We start from the raw sequence: 18573 nt of genomic DNA, 5'->3' as shown, positions 1-18573 counted from the left end.
TTCCAGGCACAGCCTACCGGGACAAGACCCCGGGGTCGTCCTAGGACCCGCTGAAGGTATTATGTCTCCAAGTTGGCCTGGGAGCAGCTTGGGGTCCCCGGGAATGAGCTGGAGGAAGTTGCGGGGGACAGGGTCGTCTGGGATTCTCTGCTCTCCCAACTGCTACCACGACCCTGTCTGGACTAGTGGTCAACGATGATGGATGGATGGATGGATGTCTATATGCTGTAGCGTTAGCATTACCGCTCACTAGTGCTAAGGGGGCCAAACCCTGAAAAACAGCTCCAGACCATTATCCTTCATTCATCAAACTTGATTGTTGGCACTATGCATTATAAGAGGCGGTGTTTTCCTGGCATCCACCTGGAAAACCCAGATTTGTCCATGAGACTGCCAGATAGTGAAGCATGTCCTTTACACCACTCCCACTAATGTTTGATGTTGCACAGTAATCCTAGGCTTGTGTGCAGCAGTTTTGCCATGGAAACCTATTTCATGAAGCTCCTGACACACAGTTGTTGTGCTGACATTGCTTCCAGAGGCAATTTGAAACTCTGTAGTGAGTGATGCAACAGAGCTTAGGCGATGTTTACATGCTACACTCTTTGGCACTCTACCCCGCTGCTCTATGAGTTTGTGTAGTCCAACAATTCATGGCTGAGCTGTTGTTGGTCCTATACCCTTCTGTTTTACAATTAAATCACTTACACTTGACTGGAGCAGTGCTACATTTAAAGTCACTGAGCTCTTAGGTACAACCCTTTCCACTGCTAACTGCATGGCTGTGTGCTTGATTTTAAATACCTGTTAGCAATGGGTGTAGTAAAATTATAATAACTCAATAATCAGGTGTCCACATACTTTTGGTTAGTTATATAGTATATAATAAGTGTAATAGCATTACCATTTCATTAACTATCTGACCACACTCGACATAATTGAAATTAATGACATTATGATTGTATATATAGACAAAACAGTAGTAATTTATTTTGTCTTTCTCAAAACCCTTAAAACTTTCTCTGTATGCACTAGTAAGTAGTAGGCTAAATAATCAGAGATAATCATGAGAAATTTATGAAGTGTAATCAAAGTGAAAATGTAAGCCAATTAGAGGTAGACTAAGCCCCAGCAAATGCGACATGCAGTCACATTTGTGCTGAACCGTGGCTAACAAGAGCTATTTTTAATTTACAAGCAGAAGAGAACAGAATGTATGTGGCTCTATTACACCAGCAAGAAATCAGCATTTTGGGCTGTATAATATTTTTGAGTTATAGTACTGGATAAAAGTATATGATTAATTGTGACTAATGGACTAGAAGTCTATAGAAAAAGACTCACTTTACTAATTAATTAACCTAGTAATAATGCTGAAATATTTTTGCACCCTCAGGTTTCGGACCCATTTTCTACCCACTTACAGGATTTCCTACAAGACTGTAACTGAACTTGAATGGAGGTGCTGCCCAGGATACCAAGGCCCAGACTGCAGAGAACTAAAAGGCTCTCCAAACAGACAGACTTTGCTTGAGCATCAACCACAGTCGCACCCTCAGCCTCGACACACTGGACACACTAGAACTACACAAAGTATGACAGACCTCTTGAGAATGTCTTTTCTGTCAGTTACACTTAAATGTATTCTTGAATAATAATGATTACTCTTTAAACTGCAGATATTAATCTTACGACTATTAAGTTATTTGGTAACTACTGTGAAAGTACTACTGTGAATGTGAACTCTATGCACTGATATGGGAATAGTGAGTAGAAGCCAATATATAGTCAAATCTAAGCATCTGCCCAGTGCAAATATAATTTTTAAAGGAAATGTCTGCTTATGCCTATATTGATGTGCATTCTTAAAGTGATGTAGTTATAAGAGTAAAGAATCTAACAGTCTTAAGGTAGAAGAGGTTGATTAACTAATCAAAATTCTAACACCAATTGGATGTCATGCATGTTTACATAAATAATATTCTTTTTGAAAGTATGTTTTTGCCGTTTTGTCCTTTCATAGGGACAGAGCGTAGAGAGACAGGGCAATATTACAGCTACCATGGGGCTGAGAAAACCCGTCAGCTTGAGGAAGACGTGCAGCGCCTCTCACAGACGCTGCTGGACCTCCAAGCATCCGTGGCAAGCATGCAAACAGACCTGCAGGATGACACCAGAAAGATGCTGATGCACAGCATGCGTGTGCCAGACAGCGCCAGAACAGGAGACACCGAAGAAAATGCAGCACATCTGGATGGGCACCAGGCCACAAGGGGTCTCACCCATGGGGAAAGGGGAATGGAAGAAGTTCTGGCCAGGCTTAACGATGTAACAGATGCACTGAAGAATAAAGATGAGGTGATTAAGGAGCTGCGTGACACTGTGACAGGACATGATGGGCAGATCCGTATGCTTATGGACACTTCTCAGGGACCGGCGATCACTCCTGGTGCATCCTCGGACATCGATATCCTCCAGAGCTACATTGACAGCAAATTTGAGAAGCTAAAGAAGGAGCTAGTTGTGGACATGGAGGGCCAGATAACCAAGCTGAAAAGTGAATGTGATGACCGGATTCTGGCTCTTCAGAAGACATGCAAAGAGGGCCAGGACAGAAGCCAGGTTAACCTGACCAAACTAGTGGAGAGCAAGGAGGCTGAGCTCAGGAAAGAGATCCGTGAGTTGCACCTGGATATGGCCATGTCTGATGGACTGGTGCGGACTCAGAGGCAAACGACTCAACTGCAAGAGGCCAGTGATCACAATGATCTGCGGCAGGCGCTTCAGCAAGTGGCAGAGGCTCACCGAGTCCTAAATGCACGTGTGGACAATGAGCTGGAACACTTGTCGATGCTGCAGCTCGAGGATATTTTTGGGCCTCGCATAGATGAGTTGGAGGCCCGGATGAACGTGACCGAAACGAATGCAGAGACTTACTGCTTCTATGTGGATGAGAAGCTAACCAAGGAACTAGCAGACGAGACGGCAAAGATTCGCGAGCTCTTGGACGAGAAACTGAGTTCTATGGAGGACCAGTTTTCAGCCATGTTGGTTGAAATGAGCAACAGCTCTTTCCCAGGAATGTTCAGTGATTCCATAGACGGTCTGCAAATTCAGGTTAACTCCAACAAGTATTTCATTCAGGGGCTGGAGGACAAGCTCAATGTCATCGGGCAAATGTGCTCAACAGACTGCAAGTCAAGTCCATCCAGTGATACTCAAAACCTTGGAAATTGGGACAGTATTGTCAAGGATGTGAAGCACTGTAGGAATGGCCTGGATGTTTTGAATACTGATGTTGAGCAAAACTCTGTAAAGCTTGTTGAATTCAAGGGCATGATTGAGCGGTTGTCTCTTGAAAATCAGCAGAACAGTTTCAGCAAGCAGGATCTCCACAACAAGCTGAAATCTCTGACAGACAATGTCAATGGCCTGACTGGAGCTGTGACAGGGTTAGGAGACTCAATGAGCAAGTTTAGCCAGGACCTTGAGGCCTTGAATTCTAGTTGTTGCCTGGCAGGGCATGCAGAATTGGGCCAGAGACAATCAGGGGTACCTCCTCAGTCTCATGGAGAGGTCAAACTTAGTCCCATCCAGGTGGAGGAGCTCAGAGACAGGCTAGATAAGTTCAGTTCTCAGGTGACTGCAGAGCTGAACTGGTGTAAGGACAGCACAGCAGGTATAGCTGAAGGGGTCTCCACAGTAAATGGCAGGGTGGCTACCCTGGAGAAGTTGTGTGGGAAGCTGGATGGTGAGGCAAATGAAATTCAGGACATAAAATATAAGCTGGAGAGAGACTTGGCACAGATGAACTCCACTTTGCAGACGCATTCTTGGGAGATTGGCACACTACAGACCAACTTGCTCAACGTTCAGAGTCAGCTTGCAGTGCCCAAGGACCATACCACAAAACAGAAAGGTACGTCATGCGAAATCCATTTATGAAGCTTTGTGTGAAAGTGTAAATGTTGAGATACTGTAGTTTTGTACCTCACTCTTTTTCTGTCGACACAAGAGATGTGCCTGGGTTCTAGAGCACTCGATTAACTGCTCAAGAAGCCAATATTCAAGTACTGAAATCATGATTCTGGTTGTGTTGCATCATGGGAAGATATACAGACTAATAATTCAGAAATTTAATGTTTTTACAAGGTTGTTAAATATCGAAGTCGTCGAAAGAAAACCTCACTACTGTAAATGCTTTATATGAGCTCAGCTTCTCTTTGAATAACTTTCAACTTAATATCTATTAGATGCAACCGAAAGTTAGATTGGATGCATTAGATTATATTGAATGGTTTATATAATGTAAATTCAGATTTCCTTCACTGTTTTTGAATAGAATAGTTTGAAATAACATGTGGCCAAGTTTCAAATCGTACCATTCAGTATCCAGTCCTTTAAGTCCATATGTTGCTGCTGTCGGAATAAAACCTTGTATCTCCATTTAAGACGTTTTTTTGGTTTTTTGACATAATTTGAAAATACGTGTTGCTCTTCACTGTGTGTAAATTTCATGATGAATGAACTAAAAGAAATGGCCCAAATGACTTACATTAAAAGTAAAGTAAGTTTTTTCCTACTCCTGTAAAAGTAACATTTTGGAGATACAAGTGTTTCTTTCCAACAACAGCAATTTGTGCACTATATGACACTTTGCTTAACATGAGTGCATTGTCAAAGCCTCATTGTTGAAGATGTGACTGAGAAGGCAGAGACTGCATTACTGACTCTGGTGCAGCTTTTCGCTAAGTAAGATAGCTCATGGTAACTAAGTTTAGCAAACAAACTAACTGGACACAATATCAAATGAGGAGAAAAGACCTCAAGCAGAAGATGGACTCATTCAACATTGCATTAGTTAACAGTAATGTTAGCTAATCTGAAGAGGCAGCCTTCATTACTTCATTACTTCATCCACCACAAACACCTACTGATTTCCCCTGGTTGTTTTTAAATAATAAAACATGTTTTCACATTGTAGCCTCTTAACACAAGAGCTGTGATTTCAAAAATTAGTCGTAATGCGCATCCTTAGTCAACATTTGCACCACAAAACTGAAATTACCACCATATTTAAATATTTTGGGAAAGATGGATTAACAGGAAGATGAGATTTAGGGGAAAAGTAGTGCACCTCAAATATGTCAATAAGTCACTTCTAGTGCAATAAGACACACTGGGTTTTAGTGCAGATGCTTTTCTCTATCATGCATGAAGCCTGGAACCAATCTGATTTCAGTTCCACTGTACCAGATCCAAACATCACAATTAATTAAATCCAATTCCTGGAATTGAGACTATATTTGCACAATTAAAAAGGGTGAAATGTATTGGGAAACAGTGCATGATTTATACAACATTGGCATGGCTGCAAAGTGGAAACTGAACAGTTGCCACAGATAAAACTCTCTCTTCTTGGTCGCAGTTAACTCTTATCTTTATGACTCATATCCAAGAGAGACATGTAAGAAAAAGCCAGATATTATTCATGTGTTTCCTTGAATTTCTAACCAGGAAGGGTATTTTCATAAAGTTAATCCTCCAGTTAAACAATGTAAAGCTCCATATTGTATCTGTAATGAGATATGTGCACACTCTTGGGGTCCCCATACCCCAAGGCTGCTAAAAGACAAGGGGCCTCACATGTCTGCCATTTCTTCACCAAAACAGAGTTAGGAGCTTTGGAATGGAGCCATATATAGTTACACAGTTGTGTGTTCTCATAAGCAAATGCTTAATAGGGCATCCACACAGAATATGGAATGGTAGACCTTGGCGTTTTTCTGTGTCGGAATGGTTTTAATCTATTTAATGTTTAGAAAGAAATAAACTGGGGCTTGGAAGTTTGTACTTACCATTTATCTATTTGTCAGGCTGTACATTTAACTGAGAATTATCTCTCCATGTTTTGTACATTAAGATTAGCCAGTGCTAATGTCTTCAGGCTGTTGAATGAGAAGCCCTGTCCCCCTCCTTCTAGCTTGAACTTTGTGAGCTTTTGCATTGTGTGGTCTTCAGATGGTCTTTTGCTGGTCATCCCCTACTTTTCACCATGCTAAACGTAGAGACAAGGAGCGACTCGAGTGTGTTTTCGTGCTGAAGTCTGGTCCTCATTAAGGCACCGGGCCAGTGACTGGGCCTCTGGAGGTGTGGTGCTGCGAAACAGTCTCCCTCCCACACCCCACTGCAGATGTTGGGACTATTAAGCTGCCTGTGATGTCACGCTTGCACACTGATTCCTAGGAGGCTCCCTGTAAAGACTGATGTCATCATTCCTGCCTGGGGCGGATACAGTGTACTCTCTATTCCTCCATCATGCATGGAAGTTGTGTCTGTACCCCAAAAGGAACGGATTCCGAGACGCACATGTTAACATGTAAATTCCCCTTATATAAACTAAAAGCTTATATAAGGCCTTGGCACAATATAATGACCCTTTGTGTTCTTGTGTTTGTTTACTGTACAACAGGTTGTTAAATGTTAAAACCACTCTATCGATATCTTTTTTGCAAGAAACTGCTGGACAGTAATACTTTTGCATCCAGTAAAAGAGTATTCATGGACTTTGGGGTTATTTTATTTTCAAGAAATATTTGTAAGAGCTTATAATAACAGGGTGGGGTGCTAAACTGTCAAAGTATTTTGTAGTTCTTTCCCAAAAAGTGGACCCCAAAAGGTGTATAACAAATGAAGCATTGTAGCCAAGAACACAACGGAGCTTGCTGTTGAAAAGCTTGAAGCATTGCTCATTCGCTCTGGCCGCGAACCCGAGCAGGGGTGCACGGTTGCACAATTTTGGAACCAATTCACACAGCTGCTCTTGCAGTGACAGGACAATCTGCTGTGAAGGCTGTGGTTTTGGTTTCTCATAACTGACGTCCATAGCTCTTAATTGTTTATTGTATTTCAAAGTTTGTTGCAAAATTAATCATTTTTTTTATGTCCCTTACCACATTTGTTTACTCCCTTTTATTGGTGAGTGAATCATACTAATGTCCACTTGACATCCGCACTTATGAATGCATAACCTTTTCCATGATCTCCGAGGAATAAGCTGACGCGGTGTTGACCTTTATGATCAAAGCCTTGCATTTCTGGTCCCTCAAAATACAACCTAAAATGGATCTCCTTACTGCATATTTTAGTCCCTCCCTTCCCCCCAGCCTGAGCCTTATCTTCTCCCTTCCTCTCCTCTCTCCTGTCTTTCTCTTCCTGCTGATTGATATCTTGCTAGGAGAGAATGCCTGGGAACTCTTCCTCTTTCCCACTGTGTGTGTGTGTGTGTGCGCGCAGAAGAAAACCATGTTTTTTCTTTCCTTATATAATTTGTCGCTAAAGCCAGTCTTCCAGAGGAGAAATTGATTTTTAAATGGCGAATGAGAGGTCAGAGTTGTGAGTCAAGGTCCAGAGAGCCATCTGGAACTTTCCAGATTGGATCAGACTGAGAGCAAGGTTACTCACCGAGGACTGCCCCATTAGGGCAGGGTGCGGAACCGTAGATGCGAATAGCACTTTAAGCCATCACCACCACTGCTACCCACCAATCCCACCAATTCCATTTATATATAAAATCATAAAATATATTTTAAGGACATTAGTGTGTTTGTTTAACCATTTTCAAGCCTCTCATCGAGGAAGCCCAGTATTAAATGTAGTTAAAAAGCAACTCCTGGTGTGACCAGTCAGTGCTTCATTAAATTGTGCTCATGATGTAATTGATGATATTAACAAGTTTCTGTGGTGGCTGTGAAGGTGTCAAGGAAAAATATGGACCCAAGAAATTCTTGTTACTTTTTATTGTTTTTTTGTTTATTTGAATTATGAATATGACCTCATTCTACTGTATATAGTAATAAACTCACTGCTGAGGTAAATTGTTTAAAAATTTGCTTAGATGCCTAAAACATTTGCACAGTACTGTATACACTGCATTGACAAAAATATTCAGTCACCCATCTAAACCATTGAATTCAGGTCTTCCAATCACTTCCATGGTCACAGGTGTATAAAACAGGGCACCTAGGCCTGCAGACTGCTTCTACAAACATTTGTGAAAGAATGGGTTGCTCTCAGGAGCTCAGTGAATTCCAGTGTGGTACCGTGATAGGATTTCATTTGTTTTCTATTACTATAACACTGCTATTTCTGTTTGGGAATCACTGTATTACCTTAGCACCAAGATAACTACGGTGTACTTTTTGTGTTTTTTCAGCAAATCCTTCCGAAAGAAGCCTTGAAACCTGTCAGCTAGCTCGGTTATCTGCGGTGATTGTCAGTTGAGAGCTAGATAAACTAAGGCATTCTTACACAGGGTGTGTTTGGTAGTTATAGGTATTTCAGTTTATGATAATTTCATTTATTGAGGGGAAAAAAGTTATCCAGGGGTCCTGTTACATTTGGCATAAAGCTTACACAGCATTCCACAATAAGAATCCTGGATACCAAACCAACAGTGAAACATGGTGGTGGTAGTGTCGTGGCACGGGGATGCTTTGCTTCTTTAGGATCTGGGCGACTTGCCTTAATTGATGGAAATCCTGCAGGAGAATATCAGGTCATTAGCCTGTGATCTGATGCTCAAGAGCAAGTGGGTTATGCAGCAAAACAACAATCCAAAGCACAAGAGCAAGACCAGCTCTGAATGACAAAAAAATGAAGGTTTTTGGAGATTCCTGACTTGAATCCAATTGAGATGTTGTAGCATGGCCTTAAATGGGCAGTTCATGCTTGAATGCCCTGCAATTTGACCAATAATTGTTGGCCAAAATTCCTCCACAGCATGTGAAAGGCTGATCTAGAGTTATAGGAAGTGTTTGGTTGCAATTGGTGACACAAGAAGTTAGTAAGTTGAACCATTTAGTGCAAAAACAGAGGAAATCCAGAAGGGGATTCTTTATTTGAGCACTGTATATCTATCGCCCACCCTTCAGTGGTATCACACAGTGGCAAAGCCTGAGTTCCTGCTGAGGCTTTGTGACTCTGCTCCAGCCATAAACAAGTGCTGCATCAGAGTCTGAGTCTCCCCCCTTATTTGATGCATGCTTCCCGAGCCAGTGACTCAGCACCGCCTAAGATGCCACATCTGTGAGTAGTGAGCTCCAGGACTGCCATTCCACAAGCTTGTGATTTCCTCAGGCTCATGGGAAACCCAGTTAGATGCCAGTTATCTCGTGGGAAATGGGCTGTACGCGGGATGCGCATGTTGTGGAGAGAGGTGGTGTTGGGGCAAGAGCGAAACGCAGGAGAACGACACTGACGCAGACTCCTTGAACCAGAAGACTGGCCCTGAGGAGAGCCCTTGGGATCTTTGCTGCTGTTTTGTTTTACTCATATCAGTGGCAAGCAAGGGGGAAAAAAAATAAGATGCAGAGATGACTAGACCCTAGTGTCAGGAATGACGCATATTACTCATCTTTATACAAATCCAGTTGGCCAAGGAGACATCTGCAGCTAAAAGCAGATTAAAGACATACTCATATGGCACTTAAAGCAATAGTTCAGCAAAATACAATTTTCTGCGTACTTCAGATGTACTCCATCAGCCAAGACTTCTTTGGTATCTGAATTTTGCTTCTTTTGCATTTGCTGTGAGGCTTATGTAGCTAACCCACCAATTAGCACTGTGCAAACTGCATGCCTAAAGCACACTTTCCTCATATTGCATCAAGTTTGTACGTAATCTCAGACAGTGTTTCTAGACGGCATTTAAGTTTCTATCAAAATGGAAAAAAGAACACGCATATGAACTTGTGTGACATCCCATTCTTAATCCATAGGGTTTAATATGATTGTCAGCCCACCCTTTCCAGCTATAGCAGCTTCAACTCTTCTGGGAAGGCTTTCTAGAAAGTTTAGGAGTGTGTTTATGGGAATCTTTGACTGTTCTTCCAGAAGCACATGTGTGAGGTCAGACTCTGTGCAGGCCAGTCAAGTTCTTCCACGTCAAAGTCACTTATCCATGTCTTTATGATGTCTTTATGGTGTCTTTTCACTGGAACTAAGGGGCCAAGCCAAACTCCTGAAAAACAACGCCACACTGTAATCCCCTCCACCAAACTTTACACTTGGCACAATGCAGTCAGAGTAGCGCCGTTCTCCTGGCAACCGCCAAACCCACACTCGTCCATCAGATTGCCAGATGGAGAAGCGTGATTAGTCACTCCAGAGAACACGTCTCTACTGCTCTAGAGTCCAACGGCGGCACTTTACACAGCTGCATTTAACGCTTTGCATTTGGCTGAGTTGCTGTTGTTCCCAATCACTTCCACTATGTTATAATAACACTGAGATTGGACCGTGGAATATTTAGTAGTGAGGAAATTTCAGAACTGGACTTGTTGCATAGGTGGCATCCTATCACAGTACGATGCTGGGATTCACTGAGCTCCTGAGAGCAACCCATTCTTTCACAAGTGTTTGTAGAAGCAGTCTGCAGGCCTATGTGTTTGGTTTTATATGCCTGTTGCCTTGGAAGTGATTGGAACACCTGAATTGAGTGGTTTGGATGGTTGAGTGAATAGTTTTGGCAATATAGTGTATGTCACAAAGCTAAAAACAGCAATAGCCTAAATCATGCCTGTACTTTTGGCTATTTTAGATAATGTTATACAGTGTCAGAAATCACATCAAGTCTATTCAAGATTACTGAACAATTCACTGTGGTTCAAGGCAAGTTTGCACCATGCAAATGGGTGAGGTTTAAGCTTACACCATTTGTTAGCTGCATTAGCTTTGCCTTGCTTAAAGCAAACTTCAGACACCAAACATGGCTTGATTATATTTGAGGTAAGGCAAAGTAAATTGGCCCGTTCTATTGCCTATTCTATTCCTTTAAAGCACAAGCAAAGATTTTCCTTTGGATCAAACACAATTCTGTGTGTATTAAAAATGAATTCCACCAATCTTTCAAAATTTTTGCTTAATTCAATCTTTCAGATGTAAATAAATTTATTCAGAGGGCTTTGGTGTGAAGTGGTGGATTGTGGAGAAACTTGATGAATTCGATTTCTTTGCAGTGGACATATTGGGAATCATGGTGCAAAAAGTCTACAACACAAATACAGCAATTCTGTTTGCCATTTAAATGTACCAGTTAACATACACATCTTCTGAGTTGTCATATTATCATAGTTAAAGGAGGTAAAAACTAAATAAATGTAAAGAGCTTTTATTACAACTAATACTAATAAGGGCATTTCTGTTGGTGAATTCATCATAAAATTTTCACAATGTAAAGGTTTTGTAATGATGTGTAAAAATAAAATATAACAAATAACAAAAATGGAGATGCTTTTTTTTATGCACCGCAATGATATGTAATGTTGATAATGGTAAAATGATGGCAAATCCAAAAAGAAAAGCTTTCTTGGTGTACTATTTTGCCTTATAACACCCTGCATGTACCTCTCCGCCATGAATGAATGATAAAAAAAAAAAAATATATATATATATATATATATGTTTTTGGCCAAAACTTAAAATGATCATGAAACAATCTCAGGCAGCATATCTGTAACCATTTCACTTAATAGCTTTCTGTGAGGGAGCTTTCGGTAGTGTTAAACAGGTTTCTATCACCACCACTGTGAACTCTGGCTCAGTAAGTTTCTATAGAATACTGCATTTTAAATCAAACCACTGCGAATGACTTTGTTTACATCTCAGTGATGAATTATGCAGAAATGTAGAAAAATTGGTGGAATTCTCCTTATCAGTACTTAGCAGTATGTAATGTGGGTGAGTAGCATTGTAGCTTAATATGATGTCAGTAGAGAAGGTAGTTTTTAAGATCAAGGCCTTTGAGAAAGAACAGACATTAAATGCCTGTGGAGTCCAATATTAAGAGCACTGCAGATGTGTGGAAAGTTAAGGTTTTATCCTAGAGAACTGTACTTTACACTCATTGCAAGGCTTCAGAATATATGCAGTTTACAGCATTTGGAAGAGAGTTATAGCGTGGGCTGTGTACCTAAATAAGATTTATGTAAGATATCTGCACTTGTGAGATTAGTCACTTTTTCCATAACTTACTACTTCCATGAATTTAGTCTGTGATGACATCTTATTTATCCACTAGGTTTTCTTGCACTCTCTGCATAACTGTTTGATCTGCCAGCTTTTTTTTCCGCAAACTGAACCAAATCTCTCTTCCACACTCTCTCTCTGTTCCTCAGAACTGCCAGTGAAACAAGAAAGACCAGCCACTGTCCCGGATTCAAGGACTTCAACCCAGCACAGGCTTATCCCTCATATCCATATCCCTCTGATAATCCCTCCCCAAAGGACAGTGCCAGTGACTGCCCACCAGCCCCAGGCCCCACCACAGCCAGGCCGGCCAACCCAGCGTCGACCAGTTCTGGAGGCTGGGGAGGCCGGACCCCCAGGCTACGCTCGCAGATTGAACACCAGAAGAGAGCGTGAGTCTGAGGATGCTGAAAAACCAGTGAAAGGATTTGCAGGTGCACCAGGTGAGAGACTATATATTAATTATACATCCGTTACTTCTGCTGATACTTGTAATGTATTAAAAGTAAAATATACAAGACATGTTTGATTTCTTTAGTTTGGCAGGTAAAGCTGCACATATATAATCACCTACTGTTTTATACAAAAATGGAAAGAGTCAAAATCCAGAAATAGAATCCAGTTCCCAGCCCTGCACTGTGTAATATCATGTGTAGTTAAGAGAATTGTGTATGCAACTGATTGACCATCTCTTGTCATACTTACCAGTTATTACCAAATCCAGACCAGAAACTAGAAGATTTATAGTGTCGGAAACTACACAGCAAGTCTGTTAGAGGAAATTTTTTCAAACTTTCTCCATAATTCAGTGGTTGAGATGTAAACAAAGTCATTCAAAGTAGTTTGATGTGAAGTGGCTCACTGTAGAGAAACGTACAGACTCAGATTTCTTTACAGTGGTGGTGATGGGAACCGGGGGTCACAATGTCCACAGCACAAATATACCCATTTTATTTACTATCCAAAACCCACCAGTGAACGTACACATTTCTTCTTAGTTTTTGCAGGTAATGCTGATGATGGTAGAATACTGATGAATATGAAAAAATGTTTTCTTCAAGGACTAATTTGCCTCGTAACACCCAGCATGGAAAACCTCCACCATGAATGGATTTATAAAAAAAATACATTTCAGGCCAAAACTTTATCTAAAACTTTTCAAACATTGAGAAACATATTCATGACCATTCCATGTAAAATCTTCCCCCTTGATGTGGCTTTTAGAGGCATTACATGCTTTGGATCTGGTTCCTACCACCACCACTGTGAACAATTTTGTCTTGGTAAGGTTCTCTAGAATGGAGCATTTTCACATCAAACCACTCTGAATGACTTAAGTTCCATCTTAAAAATTCAGTTATGCAGAATGTTTGAAAAGTCTGGAATTCCTATTTAACAACTTTACATGGTTTAAGGCAGGTGCACATTGCTAATTTGAGTTTGCGAATGCACACCACGCCTTGGGCTGAAGGAGATAATGAAGAGGAGAACTTTTGGGCTGGAGTTCTGTACGGCTTCTACGGGTCATTAGAAGCTGACCCTCCTGTATTAAAGATCATGTGCAGGTGCAGATAAGGTGGAGGAGAAGAGGGAGGAGGTGGGGTGTGAAATTTCGTCACGGGAATGAGGAGTGAAGGATTGGTATTTATAGGAAGCTTGAATTGTGAAGGAGGACTTTCAGGCATGGTTCCTCAAACTTCACTTATGCCGTAACTCCATTGTATAAACCTCCATTACTTATGAGCTACATTGGCCTCATAGCTCCAATGTAAAACTAAAAAAGCTGACTTTCCAAAAGATTTATATACTTTTCTCTCATCCCCTATGACAGGTTATTTTCCCGTCAGTCCTGTGCCATATAAACCTAACCCAATTACAGGTAAACTACATAAAAGCTTGTTTCTGAATCAGGGGTTGGGTCTGAGTTTTTATTTATTTTTCATAAATGTAGCGTTTGATGAGAAGTTTACACATTACTTTGAGAGAGTTTAGTGCACTCTTTTACGTTGTCATTAGCTAGTATTACCAATCCTTATATTTCTCACTAGTTTCCCGAGCTGCATGGAATCCTGCGCAACGACTTGTCGCAGCACCAGGTACATTTGAAGCCTTTTCATTTGTCACTGAAAGTGAACATCTGATCTTGCAAAGGAATATAAAAGAAAAATTCTCTGCACGATTTTCTTTTCTCTTAGAATTTACAAATATTAGTCATTTATAGCTGCATATTAATTCTTGATTTACCTGAGTACCACTTTTCATGTGCATCTACAGTGGCATCAGAGAAAAACCCATTTGTGGAGCCCTTCTCCTTCTCTGCTGGACTCACACAGCAGACGTTTTCAGGGGATTTTGGCATCATCCGATTCAACAAGGTACTGGTCAATGATGGAGGACACTACGACCCCCAAACAGGTAAAAGCCGAGCCTCACGTCCACACTTTTACATTGACTCCATTAAAGGTGACTTTGCAAATGATGACTGTAGTAAGAATGTCCTTGGTGAGCTCTGGAAAGTTGGAAAAAAGTCACCAAATTGTAACTACAGGTCATTTGCAACAACACCTGGTAAATTTCTCATGTCAGCAGTACATATACACCGATCAGCCATAGCTTTAAAGCCAGCTCCCTATTCATACACTTATTGTCCATTTTATCATTTCCAGTTGCCAGATAGGTGCACTTTGTGACAGACTGTAGTCCACCTGTTTCTCTGCATACTTTGTCAGCCCCCTTTTACCCTGTTCTTCAACAGTCAGTACCCCAATAGGACCACCACAGAGCAAATATTATTTGGGTAGTGGATCATTCTCATCACTGCAGTGATACTGACATAGTGGTCTGATCCACTTGTTCCAGCGCAACACACACTAACACACCACTACATCCACTAAATGGACAGTGATTGTAGAAACAAGGAGGTGGTTTGAAATAATGCTCACTGCAAGACAATGGAAATCTCAATGGTGTTTTCAGAATAGATTTACCAATAATGGGGAATTATCCCACTTATTTTTCAAAATTTCTGCAAAATCCTGTGAAATGTTCAGTTCTAGAGAAACTAACAGAGTCAGAATTGTTCACAGTGGTGGTGAGAGGAAAAAGTTACAGCTTATGAATAAGCAGCCTGATGCCTTAAACATTGTTTTAGTTTTTAAAGTGATACAGGTTTGACCTAAAACATTTCATCACTATTTATCATCATCAACATTACCATTAAAAAACTCAACACATTTAGGTTCACTGGTTGTTTTGGATGGTAAATAAAATAGCTAGATTTGCAGTGTAGACATTGTGCTTTCCATCACTACCACAGTAATGAAATCTGAGTCAGTACGTTTCTCTACATCAAAACACTGAATAACTGTTCACATCTCAATGAATGATTTCTGGAGGGATTCTGAAAAATCAATGGAATTTCCATTTAACTTTGTATGGTGTTTGTCAGTTTGGTCTACAGTGTACACATTTGAAAACGTGCTGGCTGGTGATAAGCCACAACTTGTAAACTTGGGTAACATGGAGCTTGCCAGAATTTACCTCTTGTATTTACAGCTTCGTGAGCTGCTCGAATGCAACTTCCTTGCGGTAAACTCTGAAATTTGCAAGTTAATGAAGACCATCTGAATGTACCATGAGAGATAAGCATAGAAGAATAGGACATGGGGAGGAAGTGGGGTGTGAAAATGTATTCCTTACAGGAAACAGAAGGTAGAGAAAGGAATTTATAAAGTAAGATTGGAATGAGAAGGCGTTTCAAACATCGTTTTTCCCTCAAAGTACTAACATCCTAAATGTAGAGGCCATTTCTCCTCATCTTGAACAATGCTGCTTCTTTATAACCCTTGTCCTAGTTGGCAGCTAAGTTCTCCCTGCATTCTCCGCTCTGCAGGGATCTTCACCGTGCCTGTGGATGGACGCTATCTTGTCACAGCCGTCCTAATGGCTGCACGGCGCGAGCGGGTCGAGGCTGTGCTCTCTGTGTCCAACCGCAGTATTCAGAAACTGGACACAGCGGGCTACTCCGGGCCAAGCGGACACCTATCTCCTCAGGCGGGCACATGTGGAGGATCTGCTTCCTTCAGCTTCATCCTCTCACTGCGGGCTGGTGACCGAGTGGCACTAGTGCGGACGGCCGGAGCGCTGGCCATCTCTGAGGCCAGAGAAATCCTCTCTACCTTCAGCGCCATCTTCCTCTATTCGCCTCAGGCCCGGAGATAGCCTCCAGATAGAAAGAGGGAGAGCACACAGGAGGACTCCTATCACTAGCTGTGCAGTCTATTACAAGCCAGAAGAAACTGCAAGAAAACTTTTTTTCTCAAAGTTACAGGTGGAAAATCTAATTTACACAATTTCCCCCTTACCTCAAATGTAGTCAGTAAGCCAGGATATACAACATGGCCAAAAGTATATGGAATAAATTAAATAAGGATACAGCTATGCAGTCTTTATAGACAAACACTAGCATAAATGGGTCATACTGAAGTGCGCAATGATTTTCACTGACATTTAAGGATTTTTAACAAGATTTTAAAGACTTTCAAAGATGGTAAAATTTGGTGGAGGAGGAATAATGGCCTGTGGCTGTTTTGCATGATTTATGGCGGCCCAGTACAGCATACAATGACATTCCACAGAATTGTGTGCTTCCAACAGCAGTTGGGGAAGTTTACAGAAGGCCCTGTTCTTTATCAGGATCTCAAACAATCCAGCATTTATGGGCCAAATTAGAATGCTGACTGTAAGCCAGGCCTTAACGGCCAACATACGTTTTTAATCTCACAAATCCTGTGTTGTGGCGCTGTAGTGGCTAAATCCCTGCAGTCATGCTTCAAAATCTAGTGTAAATCTCAGAAGAGCAGATGTTGTAATTACAGCAGTCGGGAAATGGGATCAGAATGAGTTCAATGTCCACATACTTTTGCCCATGTTGTGTTGGTTCGGTTTCTGAAGTTTGCTTCCAAAGCTATTATAGCTAAAGTAATGGAACGTATTGTGCTGTGTTAATCTCCAAAAAGACTTGCTTATGTAGTTTCTTCTAAATATATAAAAATTGTTCAAAGTACAGACAAAAAGCAGATGTCAAAGTGGCTGCTGCTACTGGTTTTAGCTATGCAACATACATTCTTAAAAATTCTATTTTTTGCCAAACTGTCATTTTAAGAATCTGATCCTGCAGTAAACCAGCCAGGTTATCACAGTTTTGGTGTATGCAATACTGATATGGCAGGAGGCTTCAAATCATTCACTTTTTGCTGGGCTCTGACTATCCTGACCGAATCTCAGGCCATCCATCTGTCAATGTTTGTTGAATCAAATGACCTGATTCAATAAACAGAAATCATTTTGATCAAAACAATATAGGCCAATCTTTGATCACGTCAAGCGTTTACCAATGTGTTCCAATAATATTTGGATATATGGAGAGATGGTATTCTATCCATTTTGTGCAGCTTTTCCAAACACTGCAGGCCATAAAAGCAGAGCACTGAGACATATTTAGTAATAATCTATATGTTTTCATTGTATAAATAAATACTTTATCTACTTCATATCTTTATTATGTAAAAAGTTGTAAAATTTGAAAACATTAACAGTTAATGCTTTAGTCACCCTTTGAGATCAGATTGTAGAAAATCATTTCAGTACACATTAGTCAGCCTAGTTTAAAAAAAAAAAAAAGACTTTTACATGAATGGTTAAATGCTTTCATATTGTATAATGGTGCAGCACACCCACATAACTCCGCAGTCTTGCATTGCAGAACAACAAAAATGAAAACCAAAGCACAAAGAACTACCAAAGGAAGGGTTTGGGGGTGACTTCCAGAAAAGTGCTCTGAATGAAAGTAGCAAATCACTCACACAAAGAACCAGCTTTATAAGCCCTTAAAGGTTTCTTTATATGGAACTGTTTGCAAACAGTGGAGTTAATAGCTTTACTATTTTGGCTAACAGTGGGTGGAACAATTACATGGGAAACGGATCGAAGAAGCTTAATCTTTGAGTTAAGAATGATAATATACTTGGTGTATAACAGATATAGTGTTAAACAGTTGAGTAATGAGCAGTGAGGGGTTAGAGCAGAAGCGGTTTGAATCTTTATGAATTAGCTTGTTGAAGTGCTAAACAAGGAACACCAGACCGAGCACTAGCTGTTCTCTCAGAGGGTGAGGGCGAAATTTTCCTGTTTCTCCCAAGAGAAAGAATGTGGCCTTGGCCCTGGATATTTCATGTTATTTATTGCAACACTTCTTGGTGAGGCATGAAAATAATTAATCTTTGATCATATTATTTTTCTGTATCTTTCAGATACTTATACCAGATGCTTGGCACAAAGCATCTAATAAACAAAACCAAACCAAATGTCTGGCTTCTGGTATAAATCACTAAAGAAAAGCTGCACTATATGAGGTCCACTGTTCAGTCGGTCACATGTTTTTTTTTAAATGTGAAATTAAAAGAAAGCTCATTGGTCCACTGGACTCCACTGTCTGCTCTGTTCTCCAAACCACAGAAGCAAGAGAATTGTTCTCCTGCAATAGTC

The 18573-nt window shown here is 40.8% G+C and overlaps 1 protein-coding gene across 1 annotated transcript in view; it reads left to right on the top strand.

Moving 5' to 3' along the window:
- emilin2a (elastin microfibril interfacer 2a) overlaps nucleotides 1-18506 on the top strand; it is a 25593-nt gene extending 7087 nt beyond the window's left edge. Inside the window, exons 3-9 of the mRNA XM_017685897.2 lie at nucleotides 1397-1593; nucleotides 2024-3919; nucleotides 12177-12470; nucleotides 13859-13906; nucleotides 14076-14123; nucleotides 14302-14442; nucleotides 15920-18506. Coding sequence (XP_017541386.1) covers nucleotides 1397-1593; nucleotides 2024-3919; nucleotides 12177-12470; nucleotides 13859-13906; nucleotides 14076-14123; nucleotides 14302-14442; nucleotides 15920-16248 — 2953 coding nt within the window. The 3' untranslated portion in view covers nucleotides 16249-18506. The remainder of the gene's footprint in view (nucleotides 1-1396; nucleotides 1594-2023; nucleotides 3920-12176; nucleotides 12471-13858; nucleotides 13907-14075; nucleotides 14124-14301; nucleotides 14443-15919) is intronic.
- The last annotated feature ends 67 nt before the right edge of the window (nucleotides 18507-18573 follow it).

The sequence above is a fragment of the Pygocentrus nattereri genome, chromosome 2 (genome assembly GCF_015220715.1).
Source record: "Pygocentrus nattereri isolate fPygNat1 chromosome 2, fPygNat1.pri, whole genome shotgun sequence".
NCBI lineage: Eukaryota > Metazoa > Chordata > Actinopteri > Characiformes > Serrasalmidae > Pygocentrus > Pygocentrus nattereri.
Note: the sequence above shows the minus strand (reverse complement) of the source record. Positions and strands in the feature narration are given on the sequence as shown.